The sequence below is a fragment of the Pelodiscus sinensis genome, chromosome 11 (assembly GCF_052426305.1).
Source record: "Pelodiscus sinensis isolate ZL-2025 chromosome 11, ASM5242630v1, whole genome shotgun sequence".
Taxonomy (NCBI): Eukaryota; Metazoa; Chordata; order Testudines; family Trionychidae; genus Pelodiscus; species Pelodiscus sinensis.
The window spans coordinates 6,573,602-6,586,017 of NC_143062.1; the positions used below are offsets into that span (position 1 = coordinate 6,573,602).

A 12,416-nucleotide genomic window follows, 5' to 3' on the forward strand; every position below is an offset into this window, starting at 1 on the left:
CGAGTTGTGGCGCCGGGCGGGCCGGGGAGCGCACGGGGCCGGAGCAGCGCGCAGCTCTCGCCTCGCCCGCAGCTTGCGCGCCGCGCACCGAGCGAGCCGCCGCGGGAAGGCAGCGCCGCGCAAGGCGAGCCCATGGCCCGCGGGGCAGAGCCGCCTCGCCCCTGATCGCCCGCACCCCGCAGCGGGGCTGGACCGCCGGGCGCCCTGCTGAGATGAGCCCCGGCTGGCGCTAGGCTCCGTCCCGCTCCCCTGCGGGCTGGGCTGCCCCTGGAGCGGCCGGAGAGGTACGTGTCCGGCGCGGCGCGGCGCGGGGACCCGGCTCCTCCAAAGCGCTGGCGCCGCGGGCGGAGATCGCGGCGGGGGCCGGCCGGGCAGCGAGCGCGGCTCCCGCAAACTTTGGGCTGGCGGAGCCCGCGGGAGCGTCCCTGAGCCCGGCCCGGCCCCGGGGCTGGGGGCGGGCGCTGCCCTTGGCCGGGCCGGCAGGTCCGCGTGGGAAAGGGGCGGGCACCGGAGGGCTGGCTGCGCTCCCGCCGCCGGGCAGGGCTCCGGGCAGCCCCCCGCCGCGCAGGAAGTCCTGGCTCGCGTTCCCCAGCTGGTGCCAGGCAGGGGCCGCCTCCCTCCACCCCAGTCCGGCTCGTGCCTCGGGGGCTGTGCCCGGCCGAGCTGCCCGCCCAGCCACCGGGCGCTGCCCCGGGCGCCCCAGCGCAGGGGTGCGCACCAGCCCGGGGCCGGGCGATCTCTCGCCTCTTTCCGCTCCAGCGGCTCTGGAGTCGCCGCAGTTTGCCCGGCTCCCTGCTAGCCCGTCTCGCCTCGCCCCGGCATCGAGCCGGCCTGGGGGGCGCGTGTGGCCCCGGCTCTGCCCCGGGAGCTCAGCGCCCCACTTCGTCCCCTGCCTCCAGCCTGCCGGTTGGGGGGAGGAGAAGGGGCCCCGCCCCCTAGCCTGCCCCCCCTTCCCCCAAAGAAATCCTCATTGTGCCAGTTTGTTAGAGGACCAGCTCCCCGACCCCTTCGTCTGCTCTCCGGGCGCAGGGCTCAGAGCTGGGGCAGGCGACGGCCTGGCCTGGCCGCCAGGTGGCCCAGGTGGGCCGGGCCTGGGCCGTGGGGCGCCAGGTGGAGCCAGGCCCGGGACGGGTGCGCTGCTTGGTTGGGCTAGTACTGGCCGATCCCCGCGCCCCGATTCCTGCCTCTTCCTTCCTTTGTGCAGCTGCCTCTGTGGAAACCTGCTTGCCCTCGCCCTGGCCTTGGGTGGCCCCTGCGTGTGGGGCTGGCGGGGGGAGGGCATGGAGCAGGGGGAGAGCCAGACGGGGCAGGAGGGCCACAGAGGGGGCCAGGCATGCTAGGCCCTTGGGGGCCCAGAGGCAGCGCTGCCAATGAGCTGCCAGGCTGGAGGGATTGGCTTGCGGTGATGGCCAAGGCTGGGGGGGCAGGGGATGGTGCGTGGGGGTCTGCTGGGTGCCCAGGAGGCGGAGTCGGGCAGCGCCCCTGGGTGCAGGCTCGGGGACCTGCCTGGCTCCCTGCCGGGTCTGCGCCAGGTTGGGCCCGTGCTGTTCCTGGCAGGTTTTTAACACCCCCCCCCCCCCACAAGGCCGGGAGGCTCAGCCCCTCCCCCCAGGGGGGAGAGTCGGGTCCCATGACGTGCCTGCTCCTGCCACCCGCTGGCCCTCTCCCTCTGGCTCTGGGCGCTCCCTCGTGGGCATGCCACCCCTGGGGCCAGCCTGTGCTGCCGGATGCTGGTGGCAGCAGTAGCACCAGGAGCAAAAGGTCCCGGGACAGCTGATCTCTGGAGTGTGAGGGCCCAGCATCGAACGCGCCCTGCCCAGAGGCTGCCCCGGTGCCCCCCGGTGCTCTGCGTGCCCCTGGCAGGCTGCCAGCACTTGGAAATGACGCGGTGGCGGCAGCCCTTTTACTTGCCGGGTCCGAGTGCCGGGCTCTTGGGGCTAGGCTGGCGATGCTCGCGGGGGGGGGGGTTCCTGTCCCCCTCAACCTGCTGCCCAGATGCTGTGCGCCCCCCTCCCGCCACGGGCCGGGCAGCTGAGAGCAGGTTCTCCCAAAGGCGCAGAGCGACAGGGAGCGGGCACAGTGTGGGGAGGGCAGTGGAGGGTTAAAAGTGGCTGCAGCGGAGTTGGGGGGGGGTATCCGTCCCTCGGGGGGGCTGCTGCCATTTGGCTGGTGTCACCGTGTCCGTGTGTTAGTCACGGAGTTCTTCAGAAGTCCCTTTTGAGTCAGGAGCCTGCGGCTTTCCTCTTCGCCCTGAGCGCTTCCTGCTGCCCTCGCCCCTTTCTGGGACCGGCTCCTGCCGTGAGCCAGGAACTGCGCAGGCTGCCTGCTTCCACCCCCCCCTCGGCCGGGCCTCGCAGCCGCACGCCCGAGAGGCCGTCCCCTGGCTGCCAAATGTGTGGGCCAAGCCGCCTCCTTCAGGGCAATGGTCGTGCTGGGTAGAAGCAAGCGACCCTCGCGTGGCCGGGGTGGGCGTTCGGGCTCGCCCGCCCCGCCGGGAAGGAGGTGCCTGGCTATCATTGGGGAACAAGTCTGCCCAGCGCCGCTGAGTTTGCACGTCTGTGTGCGAGCGACGCCGGAGGGAGGAATCGCAGCCCGAAGATGCACTTGGAGAACGGACCGGCTCCCTGCTCTTGCTGCATCTGGCTTCCTCCCAGCATTCGACCCTGGCTTCCGATTCCCTCCTCCTCCCGCCGGCTTTCCATTCCCGTCTTCCTCCTCCTTTTCGCCTCTTCCCCCTTTCCTTTGTTTGCCATCTCGCTCCCCTCTGCCGCACACACAGCTCCATCCAAACGCGCGAGCAGGCTCTGCCAGAACTAGTTCCCAGGGCCGGCAGGGGGGTGGATGTAGCTGGCTGATGGCTGGCTAATTGGGGCTGGAGACGTCCCGGCTCCGGAACACATGGCGCCGTGCTCCGGGCAGGAGCGAGAGTTCGATGGGCTCCAGCAGGGAGTGCCGGCCGGAGAGGGGACTCCGGCTCCCATGGCAGCAGCAAGGCCATGCTGATGGGGACGCTGCCGTTCCTGCCTGGCGGGGCACTGCCCACCGCTGGAACCGGCTGTGTTCCCGGTGGCCTGGCCCTGCCTCTGACTAAGCTGGGGAAGTCTCTCCCATCTCCTCTCTCCGCTCCCTGCAGTGTGCGCCGGGGAGGCAGGGGAAGCGCCAAAGACCCCTCTGGCCTCCTGCTGCCCCCAGGGCGTGATCTGCCTCCCACAGCCAGCTCGCCCCCTGCTGCCCTCAGTGTCTGTCCTGGACAGCAGGGCCTCTTCAACCAGGAGATAACATGGGCCCGGGAAGGGCTCCCCCTTCTCAGGCCTGGCAGAGAGGGGCCCAGCCCATGTAACCCCCGGGCGAGGAGGGTTAGGGCAGGCTCGCGCTGCTGCGGTTTTGCACGTGGGATGGAAGTGGATCCAGACGGGTTATTGTTGAGTCACCAAAACGTGGCGAGCTCTGTGCCGGGCAGATGGCTCCTGCTCTGGCCCCCGGACTCCTACCCTGCCTGTCGGGCGCTCGGGTCCGTGTGCTGGAGCCCAGGAGCGGGGAATACGTGCTCCCACCAATGGGGATGCCGGGCACTGAGTGCTGAGACTGGTGTGTCCACGCTGTAGGGCCTGGTGGGTTTCCTGCCCCGTGGCCGAGAACTGAGCACGTGGGATGTGGCGCTGTCCCCCTGTGCGGGCACGTGTTGGCCACAAGGGGCTGCTCTGGAGGCAGCGACCCTCTTTGAGAGCCCTTCCCACCTCCTTCCAGCTGCTCACCTAGGCAGGGAGGCCTAGTGGGTAGGGCAATAGCATAGAGCAGGGGTCCAATCCCTGCACTGCCACAGATTCTGTGTGTGACCTTGGGTGAATCACCTGATCTCTCAGCTCATTGGTTCCCCCCTGCCCAATGGGGGGGGGCAGAGGGCAGGTAGTCACTGTGGTGAAGGGGTTTCCGATGGCTGGGGACATGCATCCAACATGCCAGGAAGCCAGACTGTGCTGGCTAGAGGCTGCCTGAGGCCTGCACCCTGCCCTCCTCCAGAGGCCTCCAAGCACCTGGCAAAGTGCTGCGCAGAAGGGGAAACTGAGGCAGCGCACGAGTCAGCCAGTAGGCCTGTGGTGGAGCCGGGGCTAGAGCTCCGATTCCCCAGCCTGTGTCCCATTCGCAGACCGGGTTCCGAGGGCTGGCTAGCGCCGTGTTCGCAGGGTGCCGGGGCGGGCGCGGGCTGAGGGCCCGGTGCCGGGGAAGATCTGGGCAGCAGGGGCTCTCCTGGAGCAGAGGTCAAAGGGTCTGGTGCTGGCAGGTGGCGCTAGCCTGCTCCAGCTGGTGGTGAGGGGGGCTTTTCTGCCAGGCAGGGGGATTAGCCAGGGCAAGGACTGACTAGCTCTCCGTCACCTGGACTCCAGACGGGCGTCTTGCTGGCGCAGCGCAGGGCGACGGGACGGGACACCTGGCCCACGGACCCGGCCAGATGGCCCTAAGAGCCCTGTCTGGATTTCAGAGCCTGTCTGTGCCGCATGAAGGTGGCTCAGCCTCTGTCCCCTGGGAGCCGTGGCCCGTGGGAGCCGAGCGGCTCATGCGTGGCCCCGGCGCTCTGCTGCATGGTGTAGCCGGGATCCCTGTGGCGCCCAGCCAACCTGGCACACGCAGCCCTTTTCTTCCCCCTCCAAAGCCTTTTGTCTCTCTTCTGTTCTGTCAATAATCAAGTCCAGATTTCCCCCCCTCCGGTTCCCGCGTTTCTCTGCTCGGCGGGGGCGCGAAGGGGAGGGACCGCTCGCAGGCTGGGCCTGCTGAGGGGCTGGTCGGATCCTTCCCTCGATTGGGCCGGGGGGGCCTGTCCGGTCCTGAGCCAGCGCTCGATCGCTGCCCCTCTGCAAGCCCCTTGGCTTTGCCAGACGAGGCCGGCCTGTGGGCTGGCGCCGGGGCCCGCTGGCCCACCTGAGGGAGGCTGATGCGCCTGGTGCTTGGTCCCTCCCCATCGCCTGCTCTCCCTCCGGTGCAGACGGGGGCGGGTGGCAAAGTGCCGGGGACTGGTGCAAAGGAGCCGGCTCGCCGGGCAGTGCCCGGGGTGGAAGGGAACGGCTGCAATCCAGAAAGCACCCCAGAAAGCGTCTCCCTGCCGGGTAGCGGTTCCTTCCTGTGGGCGCTGCAGGGGCAAAGGCTCAGCCCGGGGCAGGGGAATTACTGCAGCGGCGGCTCCAGGGCCTGTCTCCTCGCCCCAGGGTGAGGGCGATGGTTGGACCCCTCGGGCTCATGGGGGCTCCCAGCCCACCTTCGGATGGGAGAGCCATGCGGGGAGGGGCCCGGGAGTGGGAGGAGCTGGGCGGGGGCGTGTCTGTGGGCGGGGCGAGGGCTCGGTTCCCCGCCCCCCGGGTAACGCCCCGTTCTCCCTCCCGCTAGGCTTCCCAAGGACTGCGCCTGGACGCCGCCCCGCCATGCCCCTCCTTGGCGTGGTGCTCGGGGTCGCCCTGCTGACGCTGGGCTGGCGGGCGGCCCACCCCAAGGACTACGTCTCTGCCACGCCGCGGGTGCAGCTCTCCTTCAAAGGTAAGAGGCAGAGCCAGGGGCACGTCTCGCTGCCGCCAGAGTCCGGTCCAGGGGCTCTGGAATCCAGGTCCGGTTCTTCCCCTCCCGGGGCTGCTCCAGAGTCCAGTCCAGGTCCAATTCTTCCTCCTCCTTAGCCTTAGGCCTATGAGAGCATCATCCCGCTGTGCCCCCCCACCTTCCACAGCAGACCCTGCCCTTGGGGCACTGGGAGAACCTGGCCAGGATCATGGTACCTCATTGGAATGGATTCTGGCCTCTGGTGCCAGTGATATCTGCTTGGAGCTATGGGTGGTGGCACACGGCGTCCCCGGGGTGGGGGCTGCATCGCAGCGTGAGCTTTCCTGCTGCTCCTCAACTCGGGTGCTGTGGCAATACCTCGCCCACAAGCTGGTCCTGGAACCTAGGGGCAGCCCTGTCGGGATGGACCGGCCCGACGCGCTTGCCTGGGACCCGCCGGCCGGGGGGTTGAGCTGGGGAGGGGGAAGGGGCGTGAGGGTGCCTGGGGAGCTGTGGCAGGGCCGGGGTTTGCGTGCGCAGGTGGTGGGCGCCTCCGGCCAGCCGCCAGCGAACGGTGCGTGTGCGTCTGTGTCCTGGGTGTCTTTGCCGCTTCCCCACTGGGGAGAATCTGCAAGTGGCAGCATGGCCTAGTGGGCAGAGCACCCCACTGGGCTCAGAGACCTGGCTTCTCTTCCCACCTCTGCAACCTTTGCTGAGTCGCTACCCACTCTGTGCCTCGGTTTCCCTGGTTAGGCCGTGAGCTCTCTGGGGCAGTGCATCTCGCGCTGTGTTGGGGAGTGCCTGGCCCAGTGGGCCCTGGTGTGGGGCGGTGCTGCGGGCGCCACCATAGACAATAGCACGCAGCCCGGGGAGAGCGTTCTGTGTGAATTCGGAGCCTGTCGCTCCCCTGCCCCGGTGGGAGGTGCCTCTGGCCCTCGCCCGCTGCCGCTGGAGGCCCTGTGAGGCTCGGCGGGTCGGTGCTGTGTGGCCAAGGAGCAGGCTGATGGCTGGAGCGAGAGGCTTAGAGGGTTGGCAGCCCTTGGCCATTGCACCGTGGCGCTGGCCTGTGGCTGTACCGGCCTTGCCAGCGGGGGCCTGGCACTGCCGCCCCCAGCATGTGCTGGGTGTGTGTGGGGCCAGGGGCAGCTTGTCTGGGCGGTGGGGAGCTTTGAGGCAGCACGGTCTGTCTCGGCACGTCACCAGGTCCGCGGGGGGAAACTGAGGCATCGCGACGCCGGGTTCCCGGTGGTTCTGGGGGCCAGGACGGAGCCAAATTCAGGCTTTTGTCCTCCCGCTCGCTTGCCCCACAGCGCCCCCTGCTGGGAGCGTGCGGCCAGGGTGTGGAGGAGGAGCGGAAATGCAGCCGCCTGTTTGGAGCCGAGATGGCGTGGTCGTTGCAGGGGGCTGCCCGGATGCACCCGCACGCCCGTTTCCTGCCGCCTGGCCAGTAGCGCAGTGGCCAGGTGGGGGCGGGGGCGTGCCCAGGGCGGGGGCTCGAACCCGGCATGGCTAAGCACGGCGTGCGAGGATTGTCCACGCTTTGCCGTCCCCGTGAGCTGGGCGTGGCTCGTCCTTGGTGCCCTGGGAGCTGGGCTGGCAGGAGCAACACCCGGATCAAGCAGCTGTCAGGCGGGGTTCCAAGAGCCTATGTGACTTAGGAGCCCAAATCCTGCCTCGGGGGGCTTTAGGAGCCTGGGCCCTATTGCCTGGGATCAACCCCACCCCGCCCCTTCCTGCCCCTGCTGCCTCCGCCCCTTTTCCCAAGCCCCTCCCTCGAGTGTGGCGACCCTGGGGGGTTGCTGGGAGCCTGGCATGGGGTGGCACCCCCCCCCCCCCCAGAAGTGCAGCGACCTGGTCCCAGCCTGCTGACCCCACTCCCCTGAGCGACACGGGCGGGCTGAGGCCAGGTCGTTCCACGTCCTGCTGCCGTGGGGAGGCCTGGCCCCAGGGCCTCGTAGGGCACCTCAGTGCGGGGGTGGCCGCCAGCAGCCCCCTGAAGCACGAGGCCCAGGGGCCGCCCTGGGCCGGTTCTGCCCAGCCGGGCTGCCTGTGCCGCAGGGAGGGGGCCGGCGAGGGCCAAGGGGCGCAGCGCCCTGAGCGGTGTAACTCCTGGCGCCACCGGCCGCGCTCCAAGGGAGCAGCCCCCCCTCCTCCGGCCGGGGTCCCGGCCCTGCCACTCCAGCCGCCGCGCATTAACCTCCCGGCTCCCTTAGCAGCCTGCTGGGACGCGGGCGCCAGAGCTGAGCCGCGTTAATCGGCTTTTCCGAGTCGCTACCTTCCCTGTGTGAGTGCGGGGGCGGGAGGCTGCGGGCCAGGCTGGGGCTGGGGGAGGGGAGGGCTTCGCTGGGCCGGCTCGCCCCTCCCCTTGGCCCAAATCTCCCCGCGGCTCCAGCGGTAGGAGTGGGCCGGCGGCCGCAGGCGGCGCGGGAAGGGCGGGAGCGGAGAGGAGCCCTGGCGGGGCCCAGCAGGCGCTGAAATGGGAGCCAGGGAAGAGCCTCCCCCGAGCTGTCAGGGCTGCAGGGGCTGAGCCCAGCCTGTCCCCCCCCCCCCCAGCGAGATGCCCGTTGGCGGGGCTGGGTCGTGCCACCAAAACTGCCCTCCAGTGTGGCACGAGCCGGGGCTTTGTCGAGCCGCAGTCCTGCGGGGCGGGAGTGGGGGGAAGCACAGGGCTGGGGTAGTGGGTGTTGGGGGGGGGGGCATATCAGGTTCAGGAAGTTGGGGGGCTCAGGTCAAGAATATGGGGGTGCTGTAGGTGGGGACTGAAGGGTGCCGGGGCATGTAGCCTGGGTGCAGGTGCCCGGAACACCGGTGGGGCTGGCGAAGCCCCGCAGGGGTCCGGACTCTGGCCCCTGACTCTGCCTGGCCAGTGTGCTGGGCAGAGCCACGGGCTCCAGAGCCGGAGAGGCGTGGGGGGATCGGTGGCTCCGCGGGTGGAGAGGGGCCCTCTGGCCGGTGCCTGGCCCCAGGCAGGTCCTGAGAGCTGGGATCTAGCCTCCCTCCAAGGCGGGTTTTGCACCCTCGGCCTCCTCGAGGCTGGACCCCTCCCAACGGAGCGCCGTCCCCTGGAACCGGGGCCCAGCAGTGGGCCTGGTAGAGGCAAATCAGAGAGCCCGTTTGCACGTCCCAGAGCCGCCTTGGCTCTTTGGGCCACACGGGCTGCTCCTGTTCCGCTGGCTATTAGCCCCCCGATTGCTGTGAGCGGCTGTCCCCCCGGCAGCCCCCCCGATTGCTGTGAGCAGCTGTTCTCCCCCCATTGCTGTGAGCGGCTGTCTGTCTCTGTCCCCCCGGCAGCCCCCCGATCGCTGTGAGCGGCTGTCTGTCTCTGTCCCCCCGGCAGCCCCCCGATCGCTGTGAGCGGCTGTCTGTCTCTGTCCCCCCGGCAGCCCCCCGATCGCTGTGAGCGGCTGTCTGTCTCTGTCCCCCCGGCAGCCCCCCGATCGCTGTGAGCGGCTGTCTGTCTCTGTCCCCCCGGCAGCCCCCCGATCGCTGTGAGCGGCTGTCCCCCTGGCATGCCCCCGATCGCTGTGAGCGGCTGTCTGTCTCTGTCCCCCCGGCAGTCCCCCGATCGCTGTGAGCGGCTGTCTGTCTCTGTCCCCCCGGCAGCCCCCCGATCGCTGTGAGCGGCTGTCTGTCTCTGTCCCCCTGGCAGCCCCCCGATCGCTGTGAGCGGCTGTCCGTCTCTGTCCCCCCGGCAGCCCCGCGATCGCTGTGAGCGGCTGTCTGTCTCTGTCCCCCCGGCATGCCCCCGATTGCTGTGAGCGGCTGTCTGTCTCTGTCCCCCCGGCAACCCCCCGATCGCTGTGAGCGGCTGTCTGTCTCTGTCCCCCCGGCAACCCCCCCTTGCTGTGAGTGTCTGTCGTCCCCCCCGCGCAGTCCCCCCCAATTGCTGTGAGCCTCCCCCGTCCCCCCCGCGCAGTCTCCCCCCATTGCTGTGAGTGTCTGTCGTCCCCCCCGCGCAGTCCCCCCCAATTGCTGTGAGTGTCTGTCGTCCCCCCCGCGCAGTCCCCCCCAATTGCTGTGAGTGTCTGTCGTCCCCCCCAATTGCTGTGAGTGTCTGTCGTCCCCCCCGCGCAGTCCCCCCCAATTGCTGTGAGTGTCTGTCGTCCCCCCCGCGCAGTCCCCCCCAATTGCTGTGAGTGTCTGTCCCCCCCCGCGCAGTCCCCCCCCAATTGCTGTGAGTGTCTGTCGTCCCCCCCGCGCAGTCCCCCCCCATTGCTGTGAGTGTCTGTCCCCCCCCGCGCAGTCCCCCCCAATTGCTGTGAGTGTCTGTCGTCCCCCCCGCGCAGTCCCCCCCAATTGCTGTGAGTGTCTGTCGTCCCCCCCCCCACGCAGTCCCTCCCCAATTGCTGTGAGCTGCTGCCCCCCGCCAGGCAGGGGGCCGGGTTCTTTGTTCCTGGCTGTTTGCGTTTCCGTTGAGCTTGTTTGGCGACTCGGGTGACCGGGTGGTGACACCTCGTCCCCTTTCCCAGCCTGTTAATCTGCACCAGCCTCGCGGCTCAGGTGGCATTACAGGGTCGTGATCCGGGCTCAGGCCGGAGAACCAGGCCCCGAGGGCGGAATCTGGCCCTTTACCCGCGTCGATCCACAGCGGCTCCGGCGTGGCCGCCGCAGTGTGGACGGGGCCGCTCCCGCTGGGGACCATGGGGTTGAAGCCGGCCCCGGCGGGTGGGGACTGACAGGAGAGATTCCCACGGCGGGGGCGGGACCCCATGGCCCCGGAGCCTGGGACGTGCACAAGGGGACCGGTGAGGTCCCGCTGCAGAGCTGGGCAGCCGGGCGCGGAGGGAGACGCCGGCCCTGCCGAGCCCAGCAGGGGGTCAAGGCGAGGGGCTGGCTGAGACGCTGAGGGTGGGAGCAGGGCTCCGGCCGGCACATGTCCCGAGCGCTCTGCCTGAGCAGGGGGAGTCTGGGGCGGCCTGGCCGGAGCTCTCCTCTCGCATAGGAGGGCGGCAGCCAGGCCCTTGCTGAGCCGCCCCGCGCCGGAGTCCAGGAGAGTTTTGCTTTGCACCACGGCTCCGTTTTGCCCCGAAATTTCCCAAGGCAACTCTGAGCCGGGCAGGACTGGCTCGAGGCCAGGGAGCGTCCTTGGCAGCAGGCTGGGGGCGATCGTGCGAGCCCCTCTAGAGCTGCGGGCCGTCGGGAAACGTGACCTGGCCTGCACGGCGCGGGACTGGGAGCTGCCTGGCTCGGCACTGCTGGGCGCTGTCCAGTCGCCAGCGCCGGGTGGGAAGCGTCAGGCGTCTGCCGCGGCGCGAGAGACCCTGCGAGGCTCAGTCGCAGGACACAGCCGGCTTGGGGGGCTGGTGCGATGAGGCACCGAGCCCGCGGCCCCACGGAGGTGGGGTCTGTGCTGCAGAGCGGCGGTGACCCCTCCCGGCGGCGCGGCTGCAGGGTTCCACGTGTGGATGAGCCCGGAGCCCCGGAGCCCTGTGGCCCGCCGAGGCGGGTGGGGGAGCGAGGGGCTGGGCTGGGTTCCCTAAAGGAAGGAGCGTCCCCCGGGAATTCCAGGGCGGTTTTGTGTCTGTGCCGCTGCTCTTGGCTAAGCTGGAGACTTGGGGCCCCAGGCCTGCGTGTGGCACCAGGGGCCGCGGGTACGACGACGGCGCCGCACCGCTCCAGGGAGCCCAAGGCCACAGTGACTCTCTGGGGGGGCCGTGGGGCGGAGCAGGGGGCGGAGGCTGCGCGAGTAGCCGTGGGGCGTTGGGGGGGCCGTGCCGAGGGACAGAGGCCGTGGGCGTGGCTGGGAGCTTATGACGGTGCACCCTGGCGCTGGCTGCCCGGGCAGGACCTGCCCAGATGCTTCCCGTTTCAGTCTGGCGCTCGGCGCACCGCGGGGTCCCTGGCGGGCGTCTCCTCCCGCACACTGCTGAGGCTGGCGGGCACAGGGAGCCGGCCTCAGTCCCGTGGCCTGTCTGGAGCAGAGCCCCGAGCTCCCAGAACACACCCCCCCCCCCCCCCGAGCGTGCTGGGCCGGTGTCCGTCTCCTCTGCTCCTGCCGCAGCGCCAGCTCAGCCAGCGGCCGCCTGCTCGCCCCAGCCCCTCGCTCCCGGCCCCTCTGGGTTCTGCAGACTCGTCCCGGCCTTCTAGCCTGGAGCAGGGCCCTTGGGTCTCGCCCCTGGGGTTTCCACGGGGGGCGTCCCGTCAGCTCGCCGGCCTGCGCCCGCCCGGCTGCCCATTGCAAAGGATTCGTGGGACGGGGTTCGGGGGCAAAGCGCTTGGGTCCAGCAGACTCAAGCCAGGGCCGGAGCTGCTGCAGCTGGACTGGACGGTGCACGCGGATAAACCCAGCCCGGCCGGGGAGGGACCGCCTGCCAAGGGCTGGCGAGCGACGGGCGCGTCCAGGCCTGCCGGCTTTCGGTGTCCGGACCCCCGGGAGCAGCGTGGGGAAGGGCAGCCCGCACGCCGAGTACAGAGCCGAGGCTGCTCTTAGCCACAGCCGGGGCCCTCCCGCGAGCCTGGCCAGCCTGTGCCTGTTCCCCGGGGGCGGAATCCAGGAGTGGCTCTTTGTAAGTGTCCGTGTGCGCAGAAATGCAGCAGTCGAATGGCCGGCCACCGGGCTGCACCCGGGCCTGGGCTCCCCCCGCTCCAGAGGGATTTCCCGGGGCCGCGTCACCTGCGGGCTGGGACAGAGCCGGCCGCCCCAGGCCGTGCGCTCTGGAAGCGACAGCGACGGGTGCTGTGGAAAAGCCCCAGGGCTCCCGCCTGTCGGCTGCTGCGTGGTCCCTTCCAGCACGGCGGGCGGGGATGGGAGTGCTGGAGAAAGGGCCCAGGCCGTAGCAGCCAGCGCCCCTAACGAGAGCGCCCCGCTACGTTCAGGGCTCCCTCCAGGAGGCTGTCCTGCTGCGACTGACGTGGGCGAGCCAGCGTGGACTCTAACCCTGTGCCCAGTCTGC

The 12,416-nt window shown here is 70.3% G+C and overlaps 1 protein-coding gene across 2 annotated transcripts in view; it reads left to right on the top strand.

The window, feature by feature from the left end:
- The window catches only part of SEMA3F (semaphorin 3F), a 62,675-nt gene continuing 50,259 nt past the window's right edge, over positions 1-12,416 (top strand). The window contains exons 1-2 of one of the 2 annotated variants that reach the window (XM_075939550.2): positions 1-284; positions 5,380-5,526. In XM_075939550.2, coding sequence (XP_075795665.2) covers positions 5,415-5,526 — 112 coding nt within the window. In that variant the 5' untranslated portion in view covers positions 1-284; positions 5,380-5,414. The remainder of the gene's footprint in view (positions 285-5,379; positions 5,527-12,416) is intronic. The other variant, XM_075939551.2, reaches the window with a different exon arrangement.